We start from the raw sequence: 26,438 nt of genomic DNA, 5'->3' as shown, positions 1-26,438 counted from the left end.
CACCCCATGTGCTAGGATGAGGAGACCCCTACAGAAAGAGGTTATGGGGTGAACTGCCAGGGACAGGAGCTGAGGGAGGTCACAAACAGAGCACTGGGAGCATTAGGAAATTCCAATGCTCAGAAGACCCACAAATGGACCTGAGAGTTATGGTATTTGAATATCTACCCTACAGAGGACCCTGAGAGACTATAATAGCCCCTGCCATGTCAGTCTTTGATCTATTTTATCTGATGTCCTTATCCCATGCCTAGAACCTGGAAAATCAGAACAAGGAGACAGGAGGAAGAACAATAGGTCAGAACAGACCTCATCCCCCTTGGCCACTATCCTGAGCAAGGGGCCAGGAAAAAGCTGTGGATCTGATGTAAGATTAAAGTTTTTAATTGAACTGGACTGAAATTTTTTTTAAACAGGATCTCACTCTTTTGCCCAGGCTGGAGTGCAGTAATACAATCATAACTCACTGCAGCCATGATCTCCTGGGCTCAAGTGATCCTCCCACCTCAGCCTCCCAAGTAGCTGGGACTACAAGTGTGTGCCACCATGACTGGCTAACTTTAAAATTTTGTGTAGAGGCAAGGTCTTGCTATGTTGCCCAGGCTGGTCCCAAACTCCTAGCCTCAAGCGCTCCTCCCACCCCAGCCTCCCAAAGTGTTGGGATTACAGGCATGAGCCACTGCGCCCAGCCCCCATGCTGTTAACCCCATCTCTTATCATTCTTACTACATATGGTACAGTTAAAATGCAGAGGCTTTGGAGACAGCCCCTGAGTTCAAATCCCAGGTGCCCCACTTTCTAGCTGTGTGATGTTAGACAAGTTATTTCCACCCTCTGAAGCCTCAGTTCTCCCTCCTCCCCACCTCCCATGACATGGGAGTAGCATACTTCTTCTAGAGGGGTCAAGATTAAATGTAATAATTTCAGGATTAAATATGATCATTGCTTCATGCAGAACTGCCTAACCCTTCACACGTGGGTTCTTTCAGCTTCTTCTCACCTCCCTCTCTGCCTTCTCTTTTGTCCCTCTCTTTTCCCACCTGCCCAAAGTTAAGCTTCTTTCTTTTGGCATCTCACTTTTGTTCTCAACCCTTATTCCTCCAAGTTTTGCCCCATCAGTTGTCCTTTCCCAGCTTTAATCTCTTAGGTTCCTGTCTGTGACTCCCCTACACTCAAAACATCTGATACTCTTCCCTGACTCTGTCTTAGTTACCCATATAAATCATCATCCCTTTCTCCCTCTTTCTACCAAAGTCATCTCGTGGCTGAATTTCTTCTGCTCCTAGTCACTCCTCAACCCTCTGCCACTGCAGTGAAGCCACCTCAAGAAGGTCACCAAGGCTGGCAGACCCTTTCCCAGCATCACCCCTCTTGCCTTCAACACTGACCCTTCCCTTGGCCTTAACCCCTTGGCCTTCAACACTCTTCCTCCTGGTTTTCTGACCACCTCTCTAACATCTCTTTTAGGGTCTTCTCTGGGTCGGGGAGGAGGTTCAGAGGCTCTGCCCTTGGTGCCTTCCTATCTCATCCCATCCACATGCACTTTCTCCCAGGGGAAATCCCACCCATTCCCACAGCTTCAAGGACCCTCCATACTCGTCGACATCCAGCCCATCAGACCCAGCCCTGTACATGCCCTGTACTCGCTTGCTCACCAGATATAGGAGATGAGGGGGATCACAAGTATCCCACCCACCAGAAACAGCAGCCGCCAGTGGGGAAGACTGTAGGCGATCCCTGTCAGCAACATGGCCCCAACGGCGAAAAAGCAGTGTTCCAGGATAATGGCGTGGGCCCGGTGCTCACCCACTAACCACTCAGTGGCTGTGCAGAGGCCAAGAGGACAAAACCATGGTTACGTCAGGGTCCCCAGGGCTGCCCTTGCATCCAGCCTTGCTGGGTGTCCCCACTTGCTCTGGATAGTTGAGATCAGGCAAAGCTTCTTCTGCTCGTCTCTGCACTGGGTCCAGAGACAGCCCCTCAGAGCCCGGTAGAGTGCCTCTGTTCCCGCCAGGGCACACCCTTATCTCCTAATCATATACACAGCTTCCATCCCTCTCCATCTGGCTGCTCCCTCTGCACATCCCCTGTCTGACCATGTGCCTCTTATAGAAAAGACACAATACCAGACACGTGGCCTGACACATGCTCAGGCGAGGAATCATTGTCCTTGTCTTTGCTCTGAGTGTATTCTTGCTTTGGCCACCTAGGCCTAAGGCTCCCAATGAGAAGAGGTTCTCCTGCCAGGAAACCCTGAGCAACTAGGCAGCTGCAGCTATAAGGCTGCACTGGGTGCTTTAGTGTCTCATAGGCCTGGGTTGAAGTCCCAGCTTCTTCACTTAGTTGCCGTGTGACCCTGTGCAAGTTGGTTAACTTCTCTGAGGCTAAAGAGTCCTCCTCAGCTGAAGGAGTAATAGAATAGTGCCTGCTGAAGAGAGCCGCATCAGGAGGAAATGAGACAATGCATATAAAGGGCTCAGCAGCTGCCTGGCTTTTTCTCCTTCTCCTTCTTCTTCTTCTCCTCTTCCTCCTCCTCCTCCACCACCACCTCCTCCTCCTTCTTCTTTCTTCTTCTTTCCTCCTCCTCCTCCTCCACCACCACCTCCTCCTCTTCCTTCTTCTTTCTTCTTCTTCTCCTCTTCCTCCTCCTCCTCCACCACCACCTCCTCCTCTTCCTTCTTCTTTCTTCTTCTTTCCTCCTCCTCCTCCTCCTTCTTTCTTCTTCTTTCCTCCTCCTCCTCCTTCTTCTTCTGTTTTTTTTTTTTTTTTGCCTGGCCTTTCTTAAGGGCTCAGTAAATGTAACCCATGGGGCTTGAGGGTATGCAAAGAGTATGCGGTGGAAGGTGTGGGGTATGAGGGAGTTAGGAAGGAGGATGAAGGTGGAAGGGCAGTCAGGGCACTGATTCTCTGGCATCTCCAGGCAGCCAGGAACGGAGATCCCTTCCACTTCTGCCTGTCCAATTAGGCCCCTGACTCTGTGTCCTGTGGGATCCCAGCAGATGCCCACGCCGCCACACCCCCGCCATGCCCTCTTACAGCTACACCACGCCCCCTTGCCATCCGCCTATGCCGCCACGCCCCCTGCCACTATGTCCCCTTGTCACCCGCCTATGCCGCCATGCCCCTGTGCCACCCTGCCCTGCCCCATTGAGGCCCAGTCTCACCCAAAGAAATGCTGCTGATGGCGTAGCCCACCACTGACTGCGAGATGCCAAAGCGAAAGAACAAATACAGGTGAAAGCTGTTCACAAAGGCTGTCCCAAAGCCGAAGATGATCAGCCCCAGCAGTGACAGCAGGATGGCAGGGTAGCGGCCCATCCTACAGGTGTCAAAGGGAGGCTGCACCAAGTGCCGGGATCTCCCTGGCTGGCCCCAGCCGGATACACCTAGGCCAGGCCCTGAGCCATCCATGGGTCCCTGGAGAACCCCTACCCTCACCTCCCTCAGCCTGACACAATCCAACCCTGAATGCCCATGAGGAGGAGTTGGGATGGCTCAGGGACCAGCAGAAACTCCCGGGGACTCACTTGTCAGTTATGAGCCCGAAGATGAGAGAGCCTATCAGGAGCCCTGCCATGAACATGATCTGTGCAGTGTCCTTCTTCGTCTCCATGCCACATACCAAGTCAAACTGTGGGTCAGACACAGAGATTGGCCACGGGTGCCCACCTTTGGGTCCAGAGACTGAGCCTCATCCCAGCGTGGGACCTATAGGCCAAGGGGACCTGGGGTAGGGGCAGGTGACAGTATGCAGCGTGCCTAAGCTGTTGCCTCTGCTCTGTTACCTCTGCAACCCCTCTGGCACCTGCTCCACCCTGAGAGCTGGGCCTGGAGAGAGTGACCAGAGGCATAGGCCAAGATGTGTGTGTGGGGTAGGGGGTAGCTGAGCAAAGGCAGGAATCAGTGCAGACCCTTTCCCAAAGGCAGGTGCTAGGCCCAACCTGCAGATTCATGCTAGGGCGGTCTGTGTTGTAAAGGGCCTAGATTGCAGCTCGGGTTGGGAAGCCCCGTAAGAGATGCCTGATCAAAGCTGCTTCTTTCCCCGAGCCCTACTTTTTGTGAGTTCTGAGGTCAGAACCACAACTACAGGAGCGATTTCTTGGACAGATGGAAAACCCTGCCATGCAGCACCCATCTCTACCCCAAATGTACTCTATAGATAGGCTGGGCCAGGGCTGGGCAACAGGAATCTAATTTTCTGCCCAGACCCTGCCTCTGCAGGTTGACCTCAGGCCAATGGCTTCCCATCTCTGAGCTTCGGTTTCCCCACCCATTCAGTGAGGGTGGGAGGCACAACTCTGAGCCTGTAGGGTAGTTACAGACAACCCAGGACAAGACATACCTCATTGATCAGCGATCGCTTCTTAGCGTCAGGATAGATCCACCCATCTTGGCATGTGTCTGTGTCATTGAGGCCAAACTGGATGATAGAATCCAGATTCCAAGGCACAGGAAGGTACATGAGGCATGTCAGGAAACTGCCATTGGGTGCTTGGGGTATGGTCAGATTCAGCTGCTCAGCTTCGGACAGGTGGGGGCCCACTGCCAGGATCCAGCTGGTATTGCAATAGGGCTTCTGGGCTGTGAACACGAAGTGGTCAGCAAACATGAAGAAGGCCGACATGATGCTGGGGATAAAGGTGAGGGCTACTAGCCTCTGCTGGAATGTGCCAAACTCCCCCACGGCATCCAGGAGGTTGGCAAACTTGTCATCCTGCTTGGTGTGGACAGCCCTAAATCTGCGTAACAGCATCTCCAGAGACCGGGAATGTGGATGTCCTGCTACCTTATGCTGGTTCAAGTTCCTGGAAGCATCCTGGGATCTGAGCTCTTCCTTGAAGTTCTCCTCTCCTGCCATCTGTCCAAAGAAAGGGTGCAGCTCAGTCTCTGCTGACACCACTTCCTAAACATCAGAGACCAGCATGGGAGCCACCGACCAGGAACTGGCCTCTGGCTTGAAGCAATATGGATTCCAACCTTGACGTTCTCAGTAGTTCCCTCCCTTGCTTTCTTAGTTAACATGATTTATTCCCCCCTGGCCCAACCATCCTAGAGTTTTAGTGTAATTGAGATTTTTAATGTTTTAGAAAATGCTGTGCTTCTGTTGTCATGAAGGACTAAGTTCTTAGGAACTCTCCTACAACTTCCCCACAACTCAAACTTTTTGTTTATACACACACTGAGACACCAATGGTCTTGCAAAAGGTAGGAGAGGTCTCTAGGGACCTTTTCTTCAAAAACAAACAAAGATCTGCGTCGTCGGCAGTAGCCAGGAGGTGGGCCCAAGGTGGGAGGCTGGAAGCCTGGGCCACAGAGATGGGGCACCAAGGCTGGTGCAGTGGTGAGGCGGTGCAGCATGGAGCCAAACTGGAAAGGCAGGAGGGGGGAAGGAGGAAGGTGAGCAGTACTGACTGTCAGCATATTACCTTGCAACAGCAGCAAGGAGGGGAAACTAAGCTTAAAACTCTGTTTTGAGCCAAAACTCTCAGAAGGGGTAACAGTTCCTGGTGCGGGGCACCCCTTGGCTCAGAGCAGAGGCAGAAGCGAGCCTTCTCTAAAGGAAAATTTCTTCAAGTTGATTCTGCAAGACTCTCAGGGAGGTACATCAAGCAAAGAGATTATAGCTTGAGAAGGCAAGCCACTCTACAAGTCAACAGAATCCAGAAACCACAGACTTTTAGACTGCAGATGTTGAAACTGTCAGATATAAAATTTAGAACAGCTATTGTATGAACTTTTTAAGGATTTAAAGGTTGTAATTACGAAAATGAACTTACAACAACAATCAGGAAAAAGCAGACACTTTTGGAAGGAAGATTACGAACTTTTAAAAATGAAAGCTTGTTAAACGGCAAGTTGTTGTTGTTGAGATAAAAACACTAAGAGGAAAGTTAAACAAATTTGACACAAAGAATCAGTGAACTGGAATAAATTGCTGAAATGTGAGAGAGAGGTAAAGAGACTTGGTAGATAGAAGATTTAACATGTATCAAATTGGAAGTCCACAAGGAGAAATGGAGACGAAATAAAAACAATACGTTTTCTAAAACTTTTAAAACAAATTCTTAGATCCAGGAAATGTAACTTAGGCACGACAAATAAAAAAGAAAACCATGGCTAGACACATTGCAATGAAGCTGCAGGACACCAATGACAAAGAAAAGATCTTGAAAATCAGCTGGAGAGAAGACAGGCCACTGACTAATGAAGAGCCTCAGCAGTCTCCTGTTAGAAGCAGGTGCAGGCAGGTAGATCGCTTGAGCCCAGGGGTTCAAGACCAGCCTAGGCAACATAGTGAAACCCTGTCTTTACAAGAAAATTCAAAAAAATTTAGCCAGGCTTGGTGGCATGTGCCTGTAGTCTCAGCTACTCGGGAGGCTGAGGTGGAAGGATCACCTGAGCCAGGGAGGTCGAGGCTGCAGTGAGCCATGATCACGCCACCGCACTCCAGCCTGGGTAACAGAGCGAGACCCTGTCTCAAAAAAAGAAAAAAGGAAGATGAAAGTTAAGCAACAAGGAAACCAGAAGAGCAAAGAATATTTTCAAAATGTGGATGGAAAATTATAGACCACATAGAATTGTATACCCAGCAAAATTGTCTGTCAAGAACTAGGGTAAAATAAAGGTAATTATAGAGATAACAAGAAATTGAGAGAACACACAGTAAGAGACTTGATTTGATTGAACTTTTTTTTTTTTGAGACAGAGTCTCGCTCTGTCATCCAGGCTGGAGTACAGTAGTGTGATCTCGGCTCACTGCAAGCTCTGCCTCCCAGGTTCATGCCATTCTCCTGCCTCAGCCTCCCGAGTAGCTGGGACTACAGGCGCCCGCCACCATGCCCGGCTAATTTTTTGTATTTTTTTTTTAGTAGAGATGGGGTTTCACCGTGTTGGCCAGGATGGTCTTGATCTCCTGACCTCATGATCCGCCCGCCTCAGCCTCCCAAAGTGCTGGGATTACAGGCGTGAGCCACCGCGCCCGGCCTGATTGAACTTTTAAAAGATAAGAAGGGTGCTGGCTTCAGTAGCACATATACTAAAATTGGAACGATATAGAGAAGATTAGCATGACCTCTGCACAAGGATGACACACAAATTTGTAAAGTGTTCCATATTTAAATAAATAAATGAAAGATAAGAAGGAAAATTATCTCTGGAGGACAGCCGGAGATGTAATAATGAGTGGTAAAAATGGGAAAAATGTAAGCAAATTCAAATATTGGTTGTATTAAATAAATACAATCATTGAGATTGTATTGAATCTATAGTGGAGAAGAATTTATATCTTAACAACAATATTGAGTCTTCTAACCCACGAGGATAGAATGAAGATAGAGATAGAGATGACAGAGATAGAGATAGCTCCATATGTTTTTAAGTTAAAAAAAAACTTGTGAATACATCACAAGTTAAAGAAGAAATCATGGTGGGAGTTTAAAAATATTTATAAATAAGTGACAGTAAGAACCATAACATATCAAAACGTATGGGTGGTATAAAAAGTGGTACTTGTGGCAAGTTTATAGCTTTAAGTGCTTTATAACAGAAAATCAGAAAGACTGAAAATTAATCAGCTAAACAACCATCATAAGAAGTGGGAAAAAACACAAAAGAATAAATCTAAAGAAAGTAAAGGAAGAACGTATTAAAGTTAAGACAAAAATTAAGGAACTAGAAACAAAAGTATAAGAAAGGGAATCAACAAAGTTCAAAATTAGTTCCTTGAATAGATTAATAAGATAGACAAATCTTTAGTGAAATTATGTAAAAAATAAAATAAAAAAGAAGATACAAATAAGTCTTTTATATATGCAAAAAGGAATACACAGATATAGCAAGACTGAAAATATTAACTGGATACTAACATCAACTTTATGCCAATGAATTTAAAAACTTAGGTGAATTAAATTTCTAAAACAAAATTACTCAAAACAGATTTAAGAATAAATAGAAAGTCTTAAAAGTTCTATAATGACTAAATTAAAGTAGAAGTAAAAAAATCTTCCCACAAAGGAAGTCCAATTTATATAATTTTTTTTCAGGGAATAGGCAAAGATATATACTCCCAAAGAATTTTAACTTTGATAGCACAACTAGAAAATTACAGTACAAAAAGGAAATCACAGATACATTTCATTCATAAAAATGGATGCAAAAAACTCTAAATACAATGTTAGTAAATCAAATTTAATAGTACATTGAGAGAAAAATATATCATAGTAAAGACAGTTTTATTTTATCTTTGAGACAGTGTCTCACTTGGTCACCTAGGCTAGGGCGCAGGGGCACAGTCTCGGCTTACAGCAGCCTTGACCTCCCAGGCTCAAGCAATCTTCCCACCTCAGCCTCCTTGAGTAGCTGAGACTACAGGTGCACCCACCACACCTGGCTAATTTTTATATTTTTTGTAGAGACGAGGTCTTGTTGTGTTGCCCAGGTTGGTCTGGAACTCCTGAGCTCAAGCAATCTGCTTGCCTTGGCAATCTGCCACCATGCACGGCCAGTTAAAAACAGTTTTAACCAGAAATGCAAAGATGGTTTTATTATTAGAAAATATAAATATATATATAAATATATATATAAATATATATGTGTATATATAAATATATATGTATATATATAAATATATATATGTGTATATATATACTTTTTTTTTTGAGACAGAGTCTCACTCTTGTCACCCAGCCTGGAATGCAGGGATGCCATCTCAGCTCACTGCAACCTCCGCCTCCTGGGTTTAAGCAATTCTCCTGCCTCAGCCTCCTGAGTAGCTGGGATTACAGGCATGCACCACCACGCCTGGCTAATTTTTGTATTTTTTAGTAGAGACGGGGTTTCACCATGTTGGCCAGGCTGGTCTTGAACTCCTGACCTTGGGTGATCCGCCCGCCCTGGCCTCCCAAAGTGCTGGGATTACAGGCTCCTGAGCCACTGTGCCTGGCCTAGATAATATATAAATACTTATATTTATATAAGTAATAGATCAATACTTAATAGATCAATGGAGAAAACCATATGATCATGTTTATAGATGCAGAAAACACATTTGATAAAATTCAACAATTTGTGATTTTTAAAGAAAAATCCTAAGAAAAATGAGAAATTTAATAACGAAAAAACTATCCCCTCCACAAAAAAAAAATCCTAAAAAGGAAACATTAAAAGTATCCCTTTTAAAATCAGAGGGAAGACAAAGATGCCCACAATTACTTATTTGACATTATACTGGTGGCCCTAGCCAGTGCAATGAGATAAGAAAGAGAAATTAAAGACATAAAGATTGAAAAGAAAATAAAACCCCAAAGAATCTACAGAGAATTAGAAACAATAGGAGAGCTTAGCAAGGTAGCTGCGTATAATGTGAATATATAAAAGTCAATTGCATTTCTGTAAACCCAAAACAATTAGAAAATATAACTTGTAAAAGTATGCCATTCAATGAAAAAAATCTTCAAACTCACTCAAAATTTGCTGAAATGCTAATTACAGCAATACTGTGACATTTCTCACCTATCACATTGGCACATTTTGTTGATGAGGCTGCGGGGAAACAAGCTCTTTCATACATTGCTGATGGGAATGCAAACTGGCACAACCTTTCTGAAGGACAATTTGGCAATACGTGATATGAAAGAACGAGTTAACCCAGACACCCTGATTTGTTTACGTCTTGCACATGTTCAGAAAGGACTGCTTGAGTGATTAGTCTTTGGCTGGCTTCTGGAATTGAACTTTTGGAGTGTTCCCTGTGCTACCATTAAGAGTGTTTGGGGCCAGGTGCAGTGGCTCATGCCTGTAATCCCAGCATTTGGGGAGGCTGAGGGGGGAGAAATGCCTGAGGCCAGGAGTTCAAGACCAGCCTAGGTAATATAGCGAGACCCAACCCCCATCTCTAAAAAAATAAACAAAAAAATTAGCCAGGCATGGTGGAATACACTTGCAGTCCTAGCGCCCTGTGTGGTTGAGCCATTCCTGATAGCTTGAGCCCAGGAGTTTAAGGCTGCAGTGTGCAAGACCTTATCTCTAAAAAAATATTTAAAAAGAGTGTTTGGCATGCTCGGAACCTTGAACCACATTGTACCAGCTTGTCTAGATAGCTTATGCCTTATGCTGAACATCTTTCCTTCTTGGGGTCTGACATTGGGCAATGCAGTTTCAGTAATTACAGTTAAATCATGAAAGCACTGTGTGGCTTCATGTTCAACCCCCAATAACAATGCTGGGCTCTTAGGCTCAGGGAGATTCCCTGGCAGAAAGACTTCACACATGTTGCTGCAGTTCATTGTTGGGGGAGTAAGGGCTTCCCATGTACTTTCATTGGGAGAAGATGGAAAGATGGTACCCAGTATCCTCTAGACTCCACCCAATGTGCCTTTTCCCTTTATTGACCTTGCATTGTACCCTTTTGTTGCAATAAATTGTAGCAGTGTGTATAATAACATTTTTTTTTTAGATTAAGTCTCACTGTGTCCCCCAGACTGGAGTGCAGTGGTGTGATCTTGGCTCACTTCAACTTCCGCCTCCCAGGTTCAAGTGATGCTCCTGCCTCAGGCTCCCGAGTAGCTGGGACAACAGGTGCACACCACCACATCCGGCTAATTTTTGTATTTTTGGTAGATATAGAGTTTTACCATATTGGCCAGGGTGGTCTTGAACTCCTGACCTTAGGTGATCCGCCCACCTTGGCCTCCCAAAATGCTGGGATTACAGGCGTGAGCCACTGCACCCGGCCCTAGAACAACTTTTGAGGCCCATGAATGCTTCTGGTGAATTGCAGAGCCTGGGAGCAGTCTTACAGACCACTGATATACTTAAAAAACTATGTATACACTTACTTTTTAATTTAGCAATCCCACTTTGGGAATTTATCCCGAAGACACACTTCCAACAGTAAGAAAATACATGTGTACAAGGTTATTCACACTGCAGCATTGATTGTATCACAAAATATTGGGAAAAAACCTAAATATCCATATACATAGGAGACTGGTTGAATAAACAGTGTTATAGCCACTCAGTGCAATACTAGAACTGGCGCAGTGCCTCACACCTGTAATCCCAGCACTTTGGGAGGCTGAGGCAGGAGGATTGCTTGAGCCCAGGAGTTCAACACCAGCCTGGCCAACAAAATAAGACCCATCTCTACAAAATATAAAATAATTAACCAGGTGTAGTGATGCATGCTGTTAGTCCCAGCTACTTGGGAGGCTAAAGCAGGAGAGTCACTTGAGCCCAGGAGATTGAAGCTGCTATGAGCTATGAATGCTCCACTGCCCTCCAGCCTGGGCGATAGGGTGAGACCATCTCAAAAATAAAAAAGTGACATTACGCAGCTGTAAAAAAGAATGAGGAAAATGTCTATTCATTGATATGGAATGATTTCCAGACCATATTGGTAAGTGAAGAAAGCAAAATGCTCGAGTATCTCTAGTAAGCTGCCCTTCATGTAATAAAAGGGGATATAAGAATATACATGTATCTGCTCATTTGTGAAAAAAATACAGGAGGATAAGTCACAAACTAATGAGACTAATTATCTCTGAGGGTGAGTGGGTGGGAATGGGTGAAAATAATGAGGGAATGGAATGGGGTAGACGGAATGGGAGGGGAGGAACTGTTCTCTGAGGATAGCTTTTTGTGTAATTCTGATTTTAGAACCTTAGTAAGGTTTCACATACACCCCATCCCCAAATAAGTAATTAACTAAAACCAACCAGTACAAAGAAGTAATCCAAACAGCAGCAAATAAACCTAATGTGATACAAATAAACATCATAACTGCATTGAAGAGGATGGGGAAGAAAAGGACTAATCTAAGTAACTGAAAAATAGCATATCGACTACATATTGTAAAGCTAAAGATGAAAAGAACTGTACACAAGTATTGTTACCCTAGTTAGTGAATTTGTTTCTCGCAGAGATGGATTTGCAGTTCTGAAACTATGTGTATAATATTTAAGCAAATAAGTAACTATATTGTAGATAATAAGAGCTAGATTTTTGTCAGAGAAAGGAGTTACAATAAAGGACAGGGGAAGCTGGGCACAGTGGCTCACACCTGTAATCCCAGCACTTTGGAGGCCAAGGCAGGTGGATCACCTGAGGTCAGGAGTTCAAGACCAGCCTGGCCAACATGTTCAAACCCTGTCTCTACTAAAAAATACAAAAACTAGCTGGATATGGTGGCACCTGCCTGTAATCCCAGCTACTCCAGAGGCTGAGGCGGAGAATTGCTTGAACCCAGGAGGCAGAGGTTGCAGTGAGCTGAGATGGCGCCACTGCCTGGGTGACAGAGCAAGACTCCATCTAAAACACACACACACACACACAAGACAGGGAAGACTAGAATGAAGACTGTGGTGTTGGATTGGAACCAAAGGTACCAGAATGAACTCATGATAGATAGATAGATAGATAGATAGATAGATAGATAGATAGATAGATAGTGTGTGCAAGCCTATTTTCTACCTCTGTCCACTAGATGGCCTAGAAAAAATAACAGCTTAGTAGCAATGAGCACACCTAGTACTCAGATATTGGTTCCTAAATAAAAGAACCAGGGTTCGTTGGAGAAATGGTTGATTCCAGGGTTGGAGCAGGGACAGTACAAGATGATTATAAAATATCTTGTGGTGCCAGAAAGCAAGAAAGCACCCTAAAATGATGGGGGCACATCAAAAGAACACAGGAGCCAAATTGAAGGTGTGTCGCCAGTGGACAAATCTGGGACAATTTTAGCAATAAAATAAATAATGATAGTAATATGTTATAACCCACAGAATAATTATGAGTCCATAATAATATAAATAACTTAATAAATAAGTAGTATCAAAGGGGCATCTCTTCTTTACTGTAGAATCCCGCAGTAATAAGTGTAGAAAAAATGATGAAAATTCAAAAATCACCATTTGGCAAGCACCAGTTATAATTGTTACAGGCAAGAATCATTGATGAATATTAAAATTAGAGGATGAAAATATGAGAAACAGATAATTACATAATATCAGAGTGTGTCTCACTATAAGATACTTATCATTTACAAAGGGGAAAATAATAACTTCATAGTGAAGAAATTTGGCAGATACCATTTTAACCAAGTAATCAAAATTAAAATCACCAGTAATGGGACATGATGACATCATACACCCCTGCATATGATGTACTAAGGGCACAACAGCACTTCTGAGGTATTCTTGCCAGAAATATATGCCTTAATATAATCATAAGAAAACACCAAACAAGGCTGGGTGGGGAAGGGAGAGCATCAGGAAGAATAGCTAATGGATGCTAGGCTTAATACTTAGGTGATGGGTTGATCTATGCAGCAAACCACCATGGGACACATTTACCTGTGTAACAAATCTGCACATCCTGCACATGTACCCCTGAACTTAAAATAAAAGTGGAAGAAAATTAAAAAAAAAAATCCCACCACCAAACAGATTTAGGGGCATTCTACAAAATAACTGCCTAGTACTTTTCAAGTATTAAAGCATGAAAAAGGCTGAGGAACTTTACCAGACTGTAGGAGACTAAGACATTGAGAGACAGGACTAGCTGGATTTTCTAGGCTGACTAAGAATCCCTAAGCCTAGCTGGGAAGGTGACTGCATCCACCTTTAAACACAGGGCTTGCAACTTAGCTCACACCTGACCAAACAGGTAGTAAAGAGAGCTCACTAAAATGCTAATTAGGCAAAACCAGGAGGTAAAGAAATAGCCAATCATCTATTGCCTGAGAGCACAGAGGGAGGGAAAATGATCAGGATATAAACCCAGGCATTCGAGCTGGCAACGGCTACCCTCTTTGGGTCCCCTCCCATTTTATGGGAGCTCTGTTTTCACTCTATTAAATCTTGCAACTGCACACTCTTCTGGTCCGTGTTTGTTACAGCTTGAGCTGAGCTTTCACTCGCCGTCCACCACTGCTGTTTGTCGCCGTCACAGACCCACTGCTGACTTCCACCCCTCCGGATCTGGCAGGGTGTCTGATGTGCTCCTGATCCAGCGAGGTGCCCATTGCCACTCTGGATTAGGCTAAAGGCTTGCCATCATTCCTGCACAGCTAAGTGCCCGGGTTCATCCTAATTGAGCTGAACACTAGTCGCTGGGTTCCACGGCTCTCTTCTGTGACCCACAGCTTCTAATAGAGCTCTAATACTCACTGCATGGCCCAAGATTCCATTCCTTGGAATCTGTGAGGCCAAGAACCCCAAGTCAGAGAACAAGAGGCTCGCTACCATCTTGGAAGCAGCCTGCCACCATCTTGGAAGTGGCCTGCCACCATCTTGGGAGCTCTGGAAGCAAGGACCCCCTGGTAACATTTTGGCAACCACAAAGGGATTTCCAAAGCGGTGAGTAATATTGGACTACTTTTGCTTGCTATTCTGTCCTATCCTTCCTTAGAATTGGAGGAAAATACCAGGTACCTGTCAGCCGGTTAAAAATGATTAGCATGGCCACCGGACTTAAGACTCAGGTGTGAGGCTGTTTGGGGAAGGGCTTTCTAACAACCCCCAACCCTTCTGGGTTGGGAACGTTGGTCTGCCTGGAACCAGCTTCCACTTTCAATTTTCCTGGGGAAGCCAAGGGCTGACTAGAGGCAGAAAGCTGTCATCCCGAACTCCCAGCATTAGCCTGTTGAGATCATGGCACAGCCAGAAGTCTCTATTCAACAGTCGCCCATGCGTGTGCCCCTACCTTTCCTTCTGACTCATACCTCCTGGGTCCCAACCACGACTTTCTTGAAAGTGTAGCCCCAAAATTCTCCTTACCTCTGAATCTACTTCCTCCGATCCCTGACTCCTAGGTACTAATGGTTCAGACTTTCATTTCCTCTAGCAAGTTGTATCTCCAAAGGAATCTAAGGAAGCTCTAGGCTGCATCCTTAGGCATCTAGGCTATAAACCCAGGGAGTCTTGTCCCTGGTGTCCCTCCTGATTTAGGTATATAGCTCTCAACATGGGCAGTTATGTGAGACCCATTCCCCACCATCCTTGCCAGGGCAAGGATGTTTGTAAATGGCTAAAAGAAGAGAGAGAGAAAGAGAGAGAGAGAGAGAGACAGACAGAGAGAGAGACAGACAGAGACAGACAGAGAGCAGAGAGACAGAGAGGAGAGAGAGAGACAGAGAGGAGAGAAAGAGACAGAGAGGAGAAAGAGGCAGAGAGACAACGAGGGAGTCAAAGAGAGAAAGAAAGAGACAGATAGAAATAAAATAAAATAAAATAAACCCAGTGTGCCCTACACCTTTAAAAGCCAGGGTAAATTTAAAACCTAAAATTGATAACTGAAGGTCTTCTCCGTGACCCTATAACACTCCAATACTACCTTGTTGTCAGTGTAAACAAGGACGTAGCCTGAAAAAAACACTGAGACCACTGACAACCCATAGCCTTCCTATCAAAAATCCTTAACCCAGTAACCCACGGATGGCCCAAATGCATTCAATCTGTAGCAGCAACTGCTTTGCTAACAGAAGAAAGTAGAAAAGTAACTTTTAGAGGAAACCTCATTGTGAGCACACCTCACCAGTTCAGAATTATTCTAAGTCAAAAAAGCAAAAAGGTAGCTTACTAACTCAAAAATCTTAAAGTATGGGGCTATTCTGTTAGAAAAAGGTAATTTAACACCAACCACTGATAATTCCCTTAACCCAGCAGATTTCCTAACAGGGGATTTAAATCTTAATTACCTTACAAAGATCTGACCAGACCTAGGAAGAACTCCCCTCAGGACAGGACAATAGATGGTTTCTCCCAGGTGATTGAGAAAAAAACCACAATGGGTATCATTAATTGATAAGGAGACTCTTGTGGAAGCAGAGTTAGGAGAATTGCCTAATAATTGGTCTGCTCAAACGTTGGATCTGTTTGCACTCAGCCAAGCCTTAAAGTACTTACAGAATCAAAAAACTTTATCTCAATCCTGACTCAAAAGGTTACCTACACCCTCTCTGAAATGAATCTGCATAAGAACTGTTTATGAGAATGCATCTTGATGGGGCAAACTGGGTTGTTATGAAATACTCAGGAGCCCAGCCCAGCTCTAGGACTCACCCCTGAGCACAAAGGCAATGTTGGGCACGCTGGTAAAGTACCACTAGAAACCAGCAGCCCGGACCCCTTTCTTTGTGGTCAAGAAAGGTGGGAAAACAGGTGTAGGACTGCTACATCGGTGAGCATAACTAATCCAATAAGCAGAGGTCCATGGGTGGTTACGCACCCTGGAAAGGAATAAGCACTAGGACCATAGAGGACGCTCTAGGACTAATGCTCATCAGAAAATGACTAGGGGTGCTGGCATCGCTATGTTCTTTTTTCTGATGGGAAACATTCCCCCCAAGGCAAAAACACCCCTAAGATGTATTCTGGAGAATTGGGACCAATTTGACCCTCAGACGCTAAGAAAGAAATGACTTATTTTCTTCTACAGTACCACCTGGCCATGATATCCTCTTCAAGAGAAACCTGCCTTCCTGAGGGAAGTATAAATTATAACACCATCTTACAGCTAGATCTCTTTTGTAGAAAAGAAGGCAAATGGAGTGAAGTGCCATATGTACAAACTTTCTTTTCATTAACAGACAACTCACAATTATGTAAAAAGTGTGATTTATGCCCTACAGGAAGCCCTCGGAGTCTACTTCCCTACCCCAGCATCCCCCCAACTCCTTCCCCAACTAATAAGAACCCCCCTTCAACCCAAATGGTCCAAAAGGAGATAAACAAAGGGGTAAACAATGAACCAAAGAGTGCCAATATTCCCCTATTATGCACCCTCCAAGCAGTAGGAGGAGGAGAATTCAGCCCAGCCAGAGTGCATGTACCTTTTTCTCTCTCATACTTATAGCAAATTAAAATAGACCTATGTAAATTCTCAGATAACCCTGATGGCTATATTGATGTTTTACAAGGGTTAGGACAATCCTTTGATCTGACATGGAGAGATATAATGTTACTGTTAAATCCGACATTAACCCCAAATGAGAGAAGTGCCGCCATAACTGGAGCCCGCGAGTTTGGCGATCTCTGGTATCTCAGTCAGGTCAATGATAGGATGACAACAGAGGAAAGAACAATTCCCCACAGGCCAGCAGGCAGTTCCCAGTGTAGACCCTCATTGGGACACAGAATCAGAACATGGAAATTGGTGCCGCAGACATTTGCTAACTTGTGTGCTAGAAGGACTAAGGAAAACTAGAAAGAAGCCTGTGAATTATTCAATGATGTCCACTGTAACACATGGAAAGGAAGAAAATCCTACCGCCTTTCTGGTGAGACTAAGGGAGGCATTGAGGAAGCATACCTCCCTGTCACCTGACTCTATTGAAGGCCAACTAATCTTAAAGGATAAGTTTATCACTCAGTCAGCTGCAGACATTAGAAAAAAACTTCAAAAGCCTGCCTTAGGCCCGGAGCAAAACTTAAAAACCCTATTGAACTTGGTAACCTTGGATTTTTATAATAGAGATCAGGAGGAGCAGGTGGAATGGGACAAATGGGATTTAAAAAAGGCCACCGCTTTAGTCATGGCCCTCAGGCAAGTGAACTTTGGAGGCTCTGGAAAAGGGAAAGGCTGGGCAAATCGAATGCCTAATAAGGCTTGCTTCCAGTGTGGTCTACAAGGACACTTTAAAAAAGATTGTCCAAATAGAAATAAGCTGCCCCCTCGTCCATGCCCCTTATGTCAAGGGCATCACTGGAAGGCCCACTGCCCCAGGGGATGAAGGTCCTCTGAGTCAGAAGCCACTAACTAGATGATCCAGCAGCAGGACTGAGGGTTCCCGGAGCAAGCACCAGCCCATGCCATCACCCTCACAGAGCCCTGGGTATGCTTGACCATTGAGGGCCAGGAGGTTAACTGTCTCCTGGACACTGGCACAGCCTTCTCAGTCTTACTCTCCTGTCCTGGACAACTGTCCTCCAGATCTGTCACTATCCGAGGGGTCCTAGGACAGCCAGTCACTAGATACTTCTCCCAGCCACTAAGTTGTGACTGGGGAACTTTACTCTTTTCACATGCTTTTCTAATTATGCCTGAAAGCCCCATTTCCTTGTTAGGGAGAGACATTCTAGCAAAAGCAGGAGCCATTACACACCTGAACATAGGAGAAGGAACACCCGTTTGTTGTCCCCTGCTTGAGGAAGGAATTAATCCTGAAGTCTGGGCAACAGAAGGACAACATGGACAAGCAAAGAATTCCTGTCCTGTTCAAATTAAACTAAATAATTCTGCCTCCTTTCCCTACCAAAGGCAGTACCCCCTTAGACATGAGGCCCAACAAGGACTCCAAAAAATTGTTAAGAACCTAAAAGCCCAAGGCCTAGTAAAACCATGCAGTAGCCCCTGCAATACTCCAATTTTAGGAGTACAGAAACCCAACGGACAGTGGAGGTTAGTGCAGGATCTCAGGATTATCAATGAGGCTGTTGTCCCTCTATACCCAACTATACCTAACCTTTATACTCTGCTTTCCCAAATACCAGAGGAAGCAGAGTGGTTTACAGTCCTGGACCTTAAGGATGCCTTTTTCTGCATCCCTGTACATCCTGACTCTCAATTCTTGTTTGCCTTTGAAGATCCTTCTAACCCAACATCTCAACTCACCTGGACTGTTTTACCCCAAGAGTTCAGGGATATAGCCCCCATCTATTTGGCCAGGCATTAGCCCAAGACTTGAGCCAGTTCTCATATCTGGACACTCTTGTCCTTTGGTACATGGATGATTTACTTTTAGCCACCTGTTCAGAAACCTTGTGCCATCAAGCCACCCAAGTGCTCTTAAATTTCCTTGCCACCTGTGGCTACAAGGTTTCCAAACCAAAGGCTCAGCTCTGCTCACAGCAGGTTACATACTTAAGGCTAAAATTATCCAAAGGCACCAGGGCCCTCAGTAAAGAATGTATCCAGCCTACACTGGCTTTTCCTCATCCCAAAACCCTAAAGCAACTAAGAGAGTTCCTTGGCATAACAGGCTTCTGCCAAATATGGATTCCCAGGTACGGCGAAATAGCCAGGCCATTATATACACTAATTAAGGAAACTCAAAAAGCCAATACCCATTTAGTAAGATGGACACCTGAAGCAGAAGCAGCTTTCCAGGCCCTAAAGAAGGCCCTAACCCAAGCCCCAGTGTTAAGCTTGCCAACGGGGCAAGACTTTTCTTTATATGTCACAGAAAAAAACAGGAATAGTTCTAGGAGTCCTTACACAGGTCTGAGGGATCAGCTTGCATCCCGTGGCATACCTCAGTAAGGAAATTGATGTAGTGGTAAAAGGTTGGCCTCATTGTTTATGGGTAGTGGCGGCAGTAGCAGTCCTAGTATCTGAAGCAGTTAAAATAATACAGGGAAGAGATCTTACTGTGTGGACATCTCATGATATAAATGGCATACTCACTGCTAAAGGAGACTTGTGGCTGTCAGACAACTTTTTGCTTAAATATCAGCCTCTATTACTTGAAGGGCCAGTGCTGCGACTGTGCACTTGTGCAACTCTTAACCCAGCCACAGTTCTTCCAGACAATGAAGAAAAGATAGAACATAACTGTCAACAGGTGATTGCTCAAACCTACGCCACTCAAGGGGACCTTCCAGAGGTTCCCTTGACTGATCCCGACCTCAACTTGTATACTGATGGAAGTTCCTTTGTAGAAAAAGGACTTCGAAAAGCAGGGTATGCAGTGGTCAGTAATAATGAAATACTTGAAAGTAATCCCCTCACTCCAGGAACTAGCGCTCAGCTGGCAAAACTAATAGCCCTCACTTTGGCACTAAAATTAGGAGAAGGAAAAAGGGTAAATATATATACACACTCTAAGTATGCTTACCTAGTCCTCCATGCCCACGCAGCAATATGGAGAGAAAGGAAATTCCTAACTTCCGAGGGAACACCTATCAAACATCAGGAAGCCACTAGGAGATTATTATTGGCTGTACAGAAACCCAAAGAGGTGGCAGTCTTACACTGCCAGGGTCATCAGAAAGGAAAGGAAAAGGAAATAGAAGGGAACCGCCAAGCAGATATTGAAGCCAAAAGAGCCACAAAGCAGGACCCTTCATTAAAAATGCTTATAGAAGGACCCCTAGTATGGGGTAATCCTCTCTGGGAAACCAAGCCCCAGTACTCAACAGGAGAAATAGAATAGGGAACCTCATGAGGACGTAGTTTCCTCCTCTCAGGATGGCTAGCCAACGAAGAAGGAAAAATACTTTTGCCTGCAGCTAACCAATGAAAATTACTTAAAATCCTTCACCAAACCTTTCACTTAGGCATTGATAGCACCCATTAGATGGCCAAATTATTGTTTACTGGACCAGGCCTTTTTAAAACTGTCAAGCAGATAGTCAGGGCCTGTAAAGTGTGCCAAAGAAATAATCCCCTACACTGCAGGCCATACATTTGAATCCCTGTCTCTTTAACCTCTTTGTTAAGTTTGTCTCTTCCAGAATCAAAGCTGTAAAACTACAAATGGATCTTCAAATGGAGTCCCAGATGCAGTCCATGACTAAGATCTACCACGGACCCCTGGACTGGCCTGCTAGTCCACGCTCCAATGTTGATGACATCGAAGGCACCCCTCCCAAGGAAATCTCAACTGCATGACCCCTACTACGCCCCAATTCCGCAGGAAGCAGTTAGAGCGGTCATCGGCCAACCTCCCCAACAGCACTTGAGTTTTCCTGTTGAGAGAGAGAACTGAGAGACAGGACTAGCTGGATTTCCCAGGACAACTAAGAATCCCTAAGCCTATCTGGGAAAGTGACTGTATCCACCTTTAAACATGGGGCTTGCAACTTAGCTCACACCCGACTAATCAGATAGTAAGGAGAGCTCACTAAAATGCTAATTAGACAAAAACAGGAGGTAAAGAAATAGCCAATCATCTATTGCCTGAGAGCACAGCAGGAGGGACAATGATGAGGATATAAACCCAGGCATTCAAGCCAGCAACAGCTACCCCCTTTGGGTCCCCTCCCTTTGTATGGGAGCTCTGTTTTCACTGTATAAAATCTTGCAATTGCACACTCTTCTGGTCCATACTTGTTATAGCTCAAGCTAAGTTTTCACTCGCCGTCCACCACTGCTGTTTGTCGCTGTTGCAGACCCACCGCTGACTTCCACCCCTCCGGATCTGGCAGGGTGTCTGCTGTGCTCCTGATCCAGCGAGGCGCCCATTGCCACTCCGGATCGGGCTAAAGGCTTGCCATTGTTCCTGCATGGCTAAGTGCCTGGGTTCATCCTAATCGAGCTGAACACTAGTAGCTGGGTTTCGTGGTTCTCTTCCGTGACCCACAGCTTCTAATAGAGCTATAACACTCACCGCATGGCCCAAGATTCCATGCCTTAGAATCCTTGAGGCCAAGAACCCCAGATCAGAGAACAAGAGGCTTGCTGCCATCTTGGAAGCAGCCCGCCACCATCTTGGGAGCTCTGGAAGCAAGGACCCCCTAGGTAACAACATGACAACGAATCACAGTGTGGGATCCTGGATTGGATCTCAGACTGGGAAAAGAATGTTAGTGGGAGAACTTGCCAAGTTCAAGTTAGGTCTATAGATTAGTTAATAGTATCATGTCAGTGTTAATTTTCTGGGTTAGATAAGTAAGATGCCAACATTAGGGGAATCTGGGCGTAGAAGGAATGGGAAGTCTGTGTTCATTTTTTTGCTTTTTTTTTTTTTTTTTTTTTTTTTTTGTAGAGATAGAGTCACACTCTGTCACCCAGGTTGGATTGCAGTGGCACAATCATAGCTCACTGCAGCTGAACTCCTGGGCTTAGGTGTGCCTTCTGCCTCAGCCTTCAGAGAAGCTATGTCTATAGGTGTGTGCCACCATGCAGGGCTAATTTTTTTATTTTTTGTAGAGATCAGGTCTCACTTTGCTGCCCAGGATGGTCTTGAACTTCTGGCTTCAAGCGATCCTCCCATCTTGGTCTCCCAAAGTTCTGGGATTACTGGCATGAGCCACTGTGCCCAGCCTCACAACTTTTGTTAAAACCCTAAAATCATTTCAAACTAAGACGATTTTTAAAAACGGGAAACTTTAAAAGATATCATTTTTAATATTGAAATATAGATTAGGAACAATCTAACAAAATACATACAAGACACCCATTAGGATGACTATTATTAATTTTTTTAATCATTTCAAACTAATGATTTTTTAAAATGGGAAACTTTAAAAGATACCATTTATAATATTGAAATATAGATTAGAAACAACCTAACAAAATATGTACAAGACACCCATTAGGATGACAATTATTAATTTTTTAAAAGAAAAGGAAACAAATGTTGGTGAGGATGTGGAGAAATTCGAACCCTTTTGTATCGGAATGTAAAAGGGTGTAGCCACTGTGGAAAACAGTATGATGGTCCCTAAAAAAATTAAAAATAGGAGTACCATTTGATCCAACAATCTAATTCTGGGTACATACACAAAAGAATTGGAAGCAGGAGCTCAAACAGATTTGTACACCCATGTTCACAGCAGCATTGTTCACAATAGACAAAAGGTGGAAGCAACACAAATGTCCATGGATGGATGAATGGATAAAGAAAGTGTGGTGTATACATACAATGGAATATGGATCAGCCTTAAAAATGAATAAAATTATAATACATGTTACAGTATGAATGAACCTTGAAAACATTCTGCTAAGTGAAATACCAAATCACAAAAGGACATGTATGATTACACTTATATGAGGTACCTAGTCAAATTCATAGACACAGAAAGTAGAATTGTGGTTACCAGGGACTGAGGGAGGAGGAAAAGGGGAGTTATTATGTAGTAGGTACAGAATTTCAGTTTGGGAAAATGAAATAGTTCCGGAGATGGATGGTAGTGAAGGTTGCACAATGATGTGAATTACTTAATGCCACTGAACTGTGCACTTAACAATGGTTAAGATGTTAAATTTTGTGTTGTGTATATATTACATTTTAAAAAATGGTTTAAAAATATGTGCAAGACCTATGTGTAAAATAATGATACAATGTACAGAAATATATGAAGAAAGAAAAGTAAATGTAGAGCTATCTCATGGTCATGAATAAAAGTTGTCAGTTCTCCATATTGATCTGTAGATTCAACACAACTCTAGTCAAAATCCAAAAGGTATTTTTTATAAAATTATTTTTGGCAAGAAGATTCTAAAATGTATATTGAAGGACAAAGGGCATAAATACCTAAGAAAACTCTGAAGAATAATAAGAATGATGTGCCCTGCAAATTATCAAACTATATTATAAAGTTATATGAATTAATGAGAATATGCCAACATAGAAATAGCTAACAGAAAGCCCAGAAATATATCCATGCAAACTTAAAGTTTTGATATCTGAGAGGGGAGTGGCATGATAGGTCAGTAAATGGAAAAATAAATTAAAATTAGATTCGTCATATCATAAACAAAAATTCCAGCCCTATTAAGGCCTTAAATTTCAAGAACAACACTTTTAATAGAAAATATAAGGGAATCTATTTCTGACTTTCAGGTGAGGAAGGATTTCCTAATCAAGACACAAAAACTATGCTGTTTTGTGCTAACCACAAAATTTTAAATTTATAAATTTGACTACAGGTATATAAGAATGTATAAATTGTAGTATATTTATACAGTGAAATACAATATAGCAAGATTAAACTTGCCAAATTTAGCAATATAGCAGTTTTAAGCAGACAAAACTTAAAAATGAAAATCTTAAAGTGGAAAAAAACTGGACACAACTGGAAGGAGATATTTGCACACACACACACACGCACACACACACCTATATCTGAAAAAGGACTAGGATCAAGACTATGTAAAGAGTATGTACAGAACCACAAATCAAGCCAAGCACAGTGGGTCACACCTGTAATCCCAGCACTTTGGGAGGCCAAGGTGGGTGGATCACCTGAGGTCAGGAGTTCAAGACCAGCCTGGCCAATGTGGTGAAACCCTGTCTCCAGTAAAAAAAAAATACAAAAATTAGCCAGGCATGATGGTGCACACCTGTAATCCCAGCTACTCGGGAGGCTGTGGTAGGAGAACCACCTGAACCCAGGAGGCAGAGGCTGCAGTGAGCTGAGATCTGGCCACTGCACTCCCACCTGGGCAACAGAGCAAGACTCCATCTCAAAAACAAACAAACAAACAAACAAAAAAACACACAAATCAGGGCCAGGCATGGTGGCTCACGCCTGTAATCCCAGCACTTTGGGAGGTCGAGGTGGGTGGAATCACCTGAGGTCAGGAGTTCGACACCAGACTGGCCAACATGGTGAAACCCAGTCTCTACTAAAAATACAAAAATTAGCCAGGCGTGGTGGCACACGTCTGTAATCCCAGTTACTCGGGAGGCCGAGGTAGGAGAATTGCTTGAAGGAGGCAGAGGTTGCAGTGAGCCGAGGTGGTGCCACTGCACTCCAGCCTGGGTGACAGAGCGACTCTGTCTAAAAAAAAAAAAAAAAGAAAAGAAAAGAAAAATGGGCGAAAGACCTGAACAGGCATTTTACGAAGAGGAAACTCGTGTGGCCTACAAACATGTGAAGATGCTCAACCTCTTTAATAATGAGGGAAATGCAAATCAAGACCATGGTAGGATATTTATACTCATTTGATTGACAAAACTTTAGAAGTTTTTTGTTTTTTGAGACAGTTTTGCTCTTGTTGCCTGGGCTGGAGTGCAATGGCACAATCTCAGCTCACCGCAACCTTCACCCCCCGGGTTCAAGCAATTCTCCTGCCTCAGCCTCCCAAGTAGCTGAGATTACAGGCGCGCACCACCACACCCGGCTAATTTTGTATTTTTAGTAGAGACTGGGTAGGACGGGTTTTCTCCATGTTGGTCAGGCTGGTCTTAAACTCCCAACCTCAGGTGATCTGCCCACCTCGGCCTCCCACAGTGCTGGGATTACAGGCGTGAGCCATCATGTCTGGCCAAATTGAGAAGTTTGATAACACCAAGTGGTGGAGAAAACTATCTTGCATACATTCCTGGCAGAATTATTCATAGACCCACTTTGGAAAACAATTTGGCATTGTCTTATAAAGTTGAATATCTGTATACCTTATGACCCAGCAATGCTACTCCCAGGTATATACTCTAGGGAGCCATTTGTACATATGATCCAGGAAATAAGTACCAAAATGTTCATGACACTTTTCAACTGTGAAAAAAGAGCCCAAATGCACATCAATGAAAGAATGCCTAAATTGTAGTAGATTTATATAGTGGAATACACTATAGCAGTGAAAATGAAGAAGCTTCAGCTCCATCCATCAACCTGTATGAGTCTCAAAAACAGGATGTTCAGTGAAAAAAGTAAGCCTCAGAAAACCGATGCTCTTTTTATAAAGTTTGGAAACAAGCAAGACTAAAGAAATAATTTCAGTATGTCATGCAGTAAAACTATAGATTTTTTTTAACAGCAAGGATGAAATTCAGGAAACCATCTCTGAGGGGAGACAGAGGAATGATGTCAAGGAAGAGGTGGACTGAAATCATTAGAAATGTTCTGGCGCTTTGGGTGGGTGATGGATTCACACGTGTCTGTTTTTATTTTGAAAAAATATTGTGCCCAAGGACCCTCTCCTGAAACATCCACTCCTGCTCTTCCTGCAGGGCCCCCTCCCCTCTGCTGGAGACTGATAAAGGCAGCAGTCCCCCACTGTGATGGGGGTATCCCCTGTTCAGTGAACTTCTGCCTGCTACTACTTGCTCTTAGTATTTTCCACAGCCAAAACTCATCTTCACATTGATCATGTTAATGGCTACGGAATCTTTGTTAAGGTGCTGTTTACTTCATGGTAGCTACTGGGCACCAAGGCTGTTTCTCACTGCTTCCTCACTACCCCAGACAACTTTTCTGTACACATTATTGTGCAGAAGGCTCTCTTTCTTCCCTGGGCTAAGGTCCAAGAAGTAGGATTGTTTATATGGCTCTTATAACATAGGCTCATAATGTCCTCCGGAAAGAGCAACCCATTTCAGAGTCCACAACAGTTCACGAGGTGTCCATTTCCTTACAGTCCCACCAGCAGCACTGGGTCTTATAATTTGTATTGCTTTTCGGTCATTTCGTAGTATGATGAGAACCCTTGTCTCTGTTCTTGTGATTTTTTTTTTTTAATTTTGTGGGAGGCTGATCACCCACATTGTCAGGCCAGGTGTCCTTGAAGGGGACATTCTTCCACGTATTCTCACATTTCCTACACTCTGGTCCTTCGTCTCACGGGCACTTGCTCCCTAAGCACTGCGGAAGACACTGAGGCATATTGTAATGATTAGCGGAGGCCTCCTTTCTAAGTTCTTCCTCTCATTTCTGCCAAGATCCCTGCACATTCCCAGCATTCTGGGAAAGTTTCTTCAGAGAATTCTTTAGAGGACGGGCCTTGGCTGGGACACCAGGGGCCCTTGCCTGGCTGGGGATAGCACTGTGGTGGGC

The 26,438-nt window shown here is 44.0% G+C and overlaps 2 protein-coding genes, 1 non-coding gene and 1 pseudogene across 20 annotated transcripts in view; 3 read left to right on the top strand and 1 right to left on the bottom strand.

Moving 5' to 3' along the window:
* The window catches only part of SLC22A14 (solute carrier family 22 member 14), a 36,611-nt gene that overhangs the window by 7,825 nt on the left and 2,348 nt on the right, over positions 1 to 26,438 (bottom strand). For all 18 annotated transcript variants that reach the window (XM_016940715.3, XM_016940716.3, XM_016940718.3 and 15 more), the window contains exons 2-5: positions 4,343 to 4,858; positions 3,528 to 3,631; positions 3,165 to 3,319; positions 1,656 to 1,824 (exon numbers count right to left, since the gene is read on the bottom strand). In XM_016940715.3, the coding sequence (XP_016796204.1) occupies positions 1,656 to 1,824; positions 3,165 to 3,319; positions 3,528 to 3,631; positions 4,343 to 4,858 (944 nt within the window). The remainder of the gene's footprint in view (positions 1 to 1,655; positions 1,825 to 3,164; positions 3,320 to 3,527; positions 3,632 to 4,342; positions 4,859 to 26,438) is intronic.
* Positions 7,013 to 7,119, top strand: LOC112208713 (U6 spliceosomal RNA). The gene has a single exon (XR_002943291.1). It is a non-coding gene; the product is annotated as a U6 spliceosomal RNA (small nuclear RNA).
* Positions 14,540 to 17,411, top strand: LOC134809554 (uncharacterized; annotated as a pseudogene).
* LOC134809634 (uncharacterized) lies at positions 17,531 to 20,446 on the top strand. The gene is made up of 2 exons (XM_063807441.1): positions 17,531 to 17,618; positions 19,224 to 20,446. The coding sequence occupies exons 1-2, from the start codon at positions 17,531 to 17,533 to the stop codon at positions 20,147 to 20,149; spliced, it is 1,014 nt and encodes a 337-aa protein (XP_063663511.1). The 3' UTR covers positions 20,150 to 20,446.

The sequence above is a fragment of the Pan troglodytes genome, chromosome 2, assembly GCF_028858775.2.
Source record: "Pan troglodytes isolate AG18354 chromosome 2, NHGRI_mPanTro3-v2.0_pri, whole genome shotgun sequence".
In the NCBI taxonomy this organism is placed as follows: domain Eukaryota; kingdom Metazoa; phylum Chordata; class Mammalia; order Primates; family Hominidae; genus Pan; species Pan troglodytes.
Note: the sequence above shows the minus strand (reverse complement) of the source record. Positions and strands in the feature narration are given on the sequence as shown.

Excerpts from the sequence above, each read along its gene's own strand:
- LOC134809634 (XM_063807441.1), top strand. The coding sequence starts at position 17,531 with ATGGCCCTCAGGCAAGTGAACTTTGGAGGCTCTGGAAAAGGGAAAGGC. Across the intron at positions 17,619-19,223 it reads TAAGGCTTGCTTCCAGTGTG|GGATCAGCTTGCATCCCGTG; the intron begins GTCTACAAGGAC and ends CACAGGTCTGAG.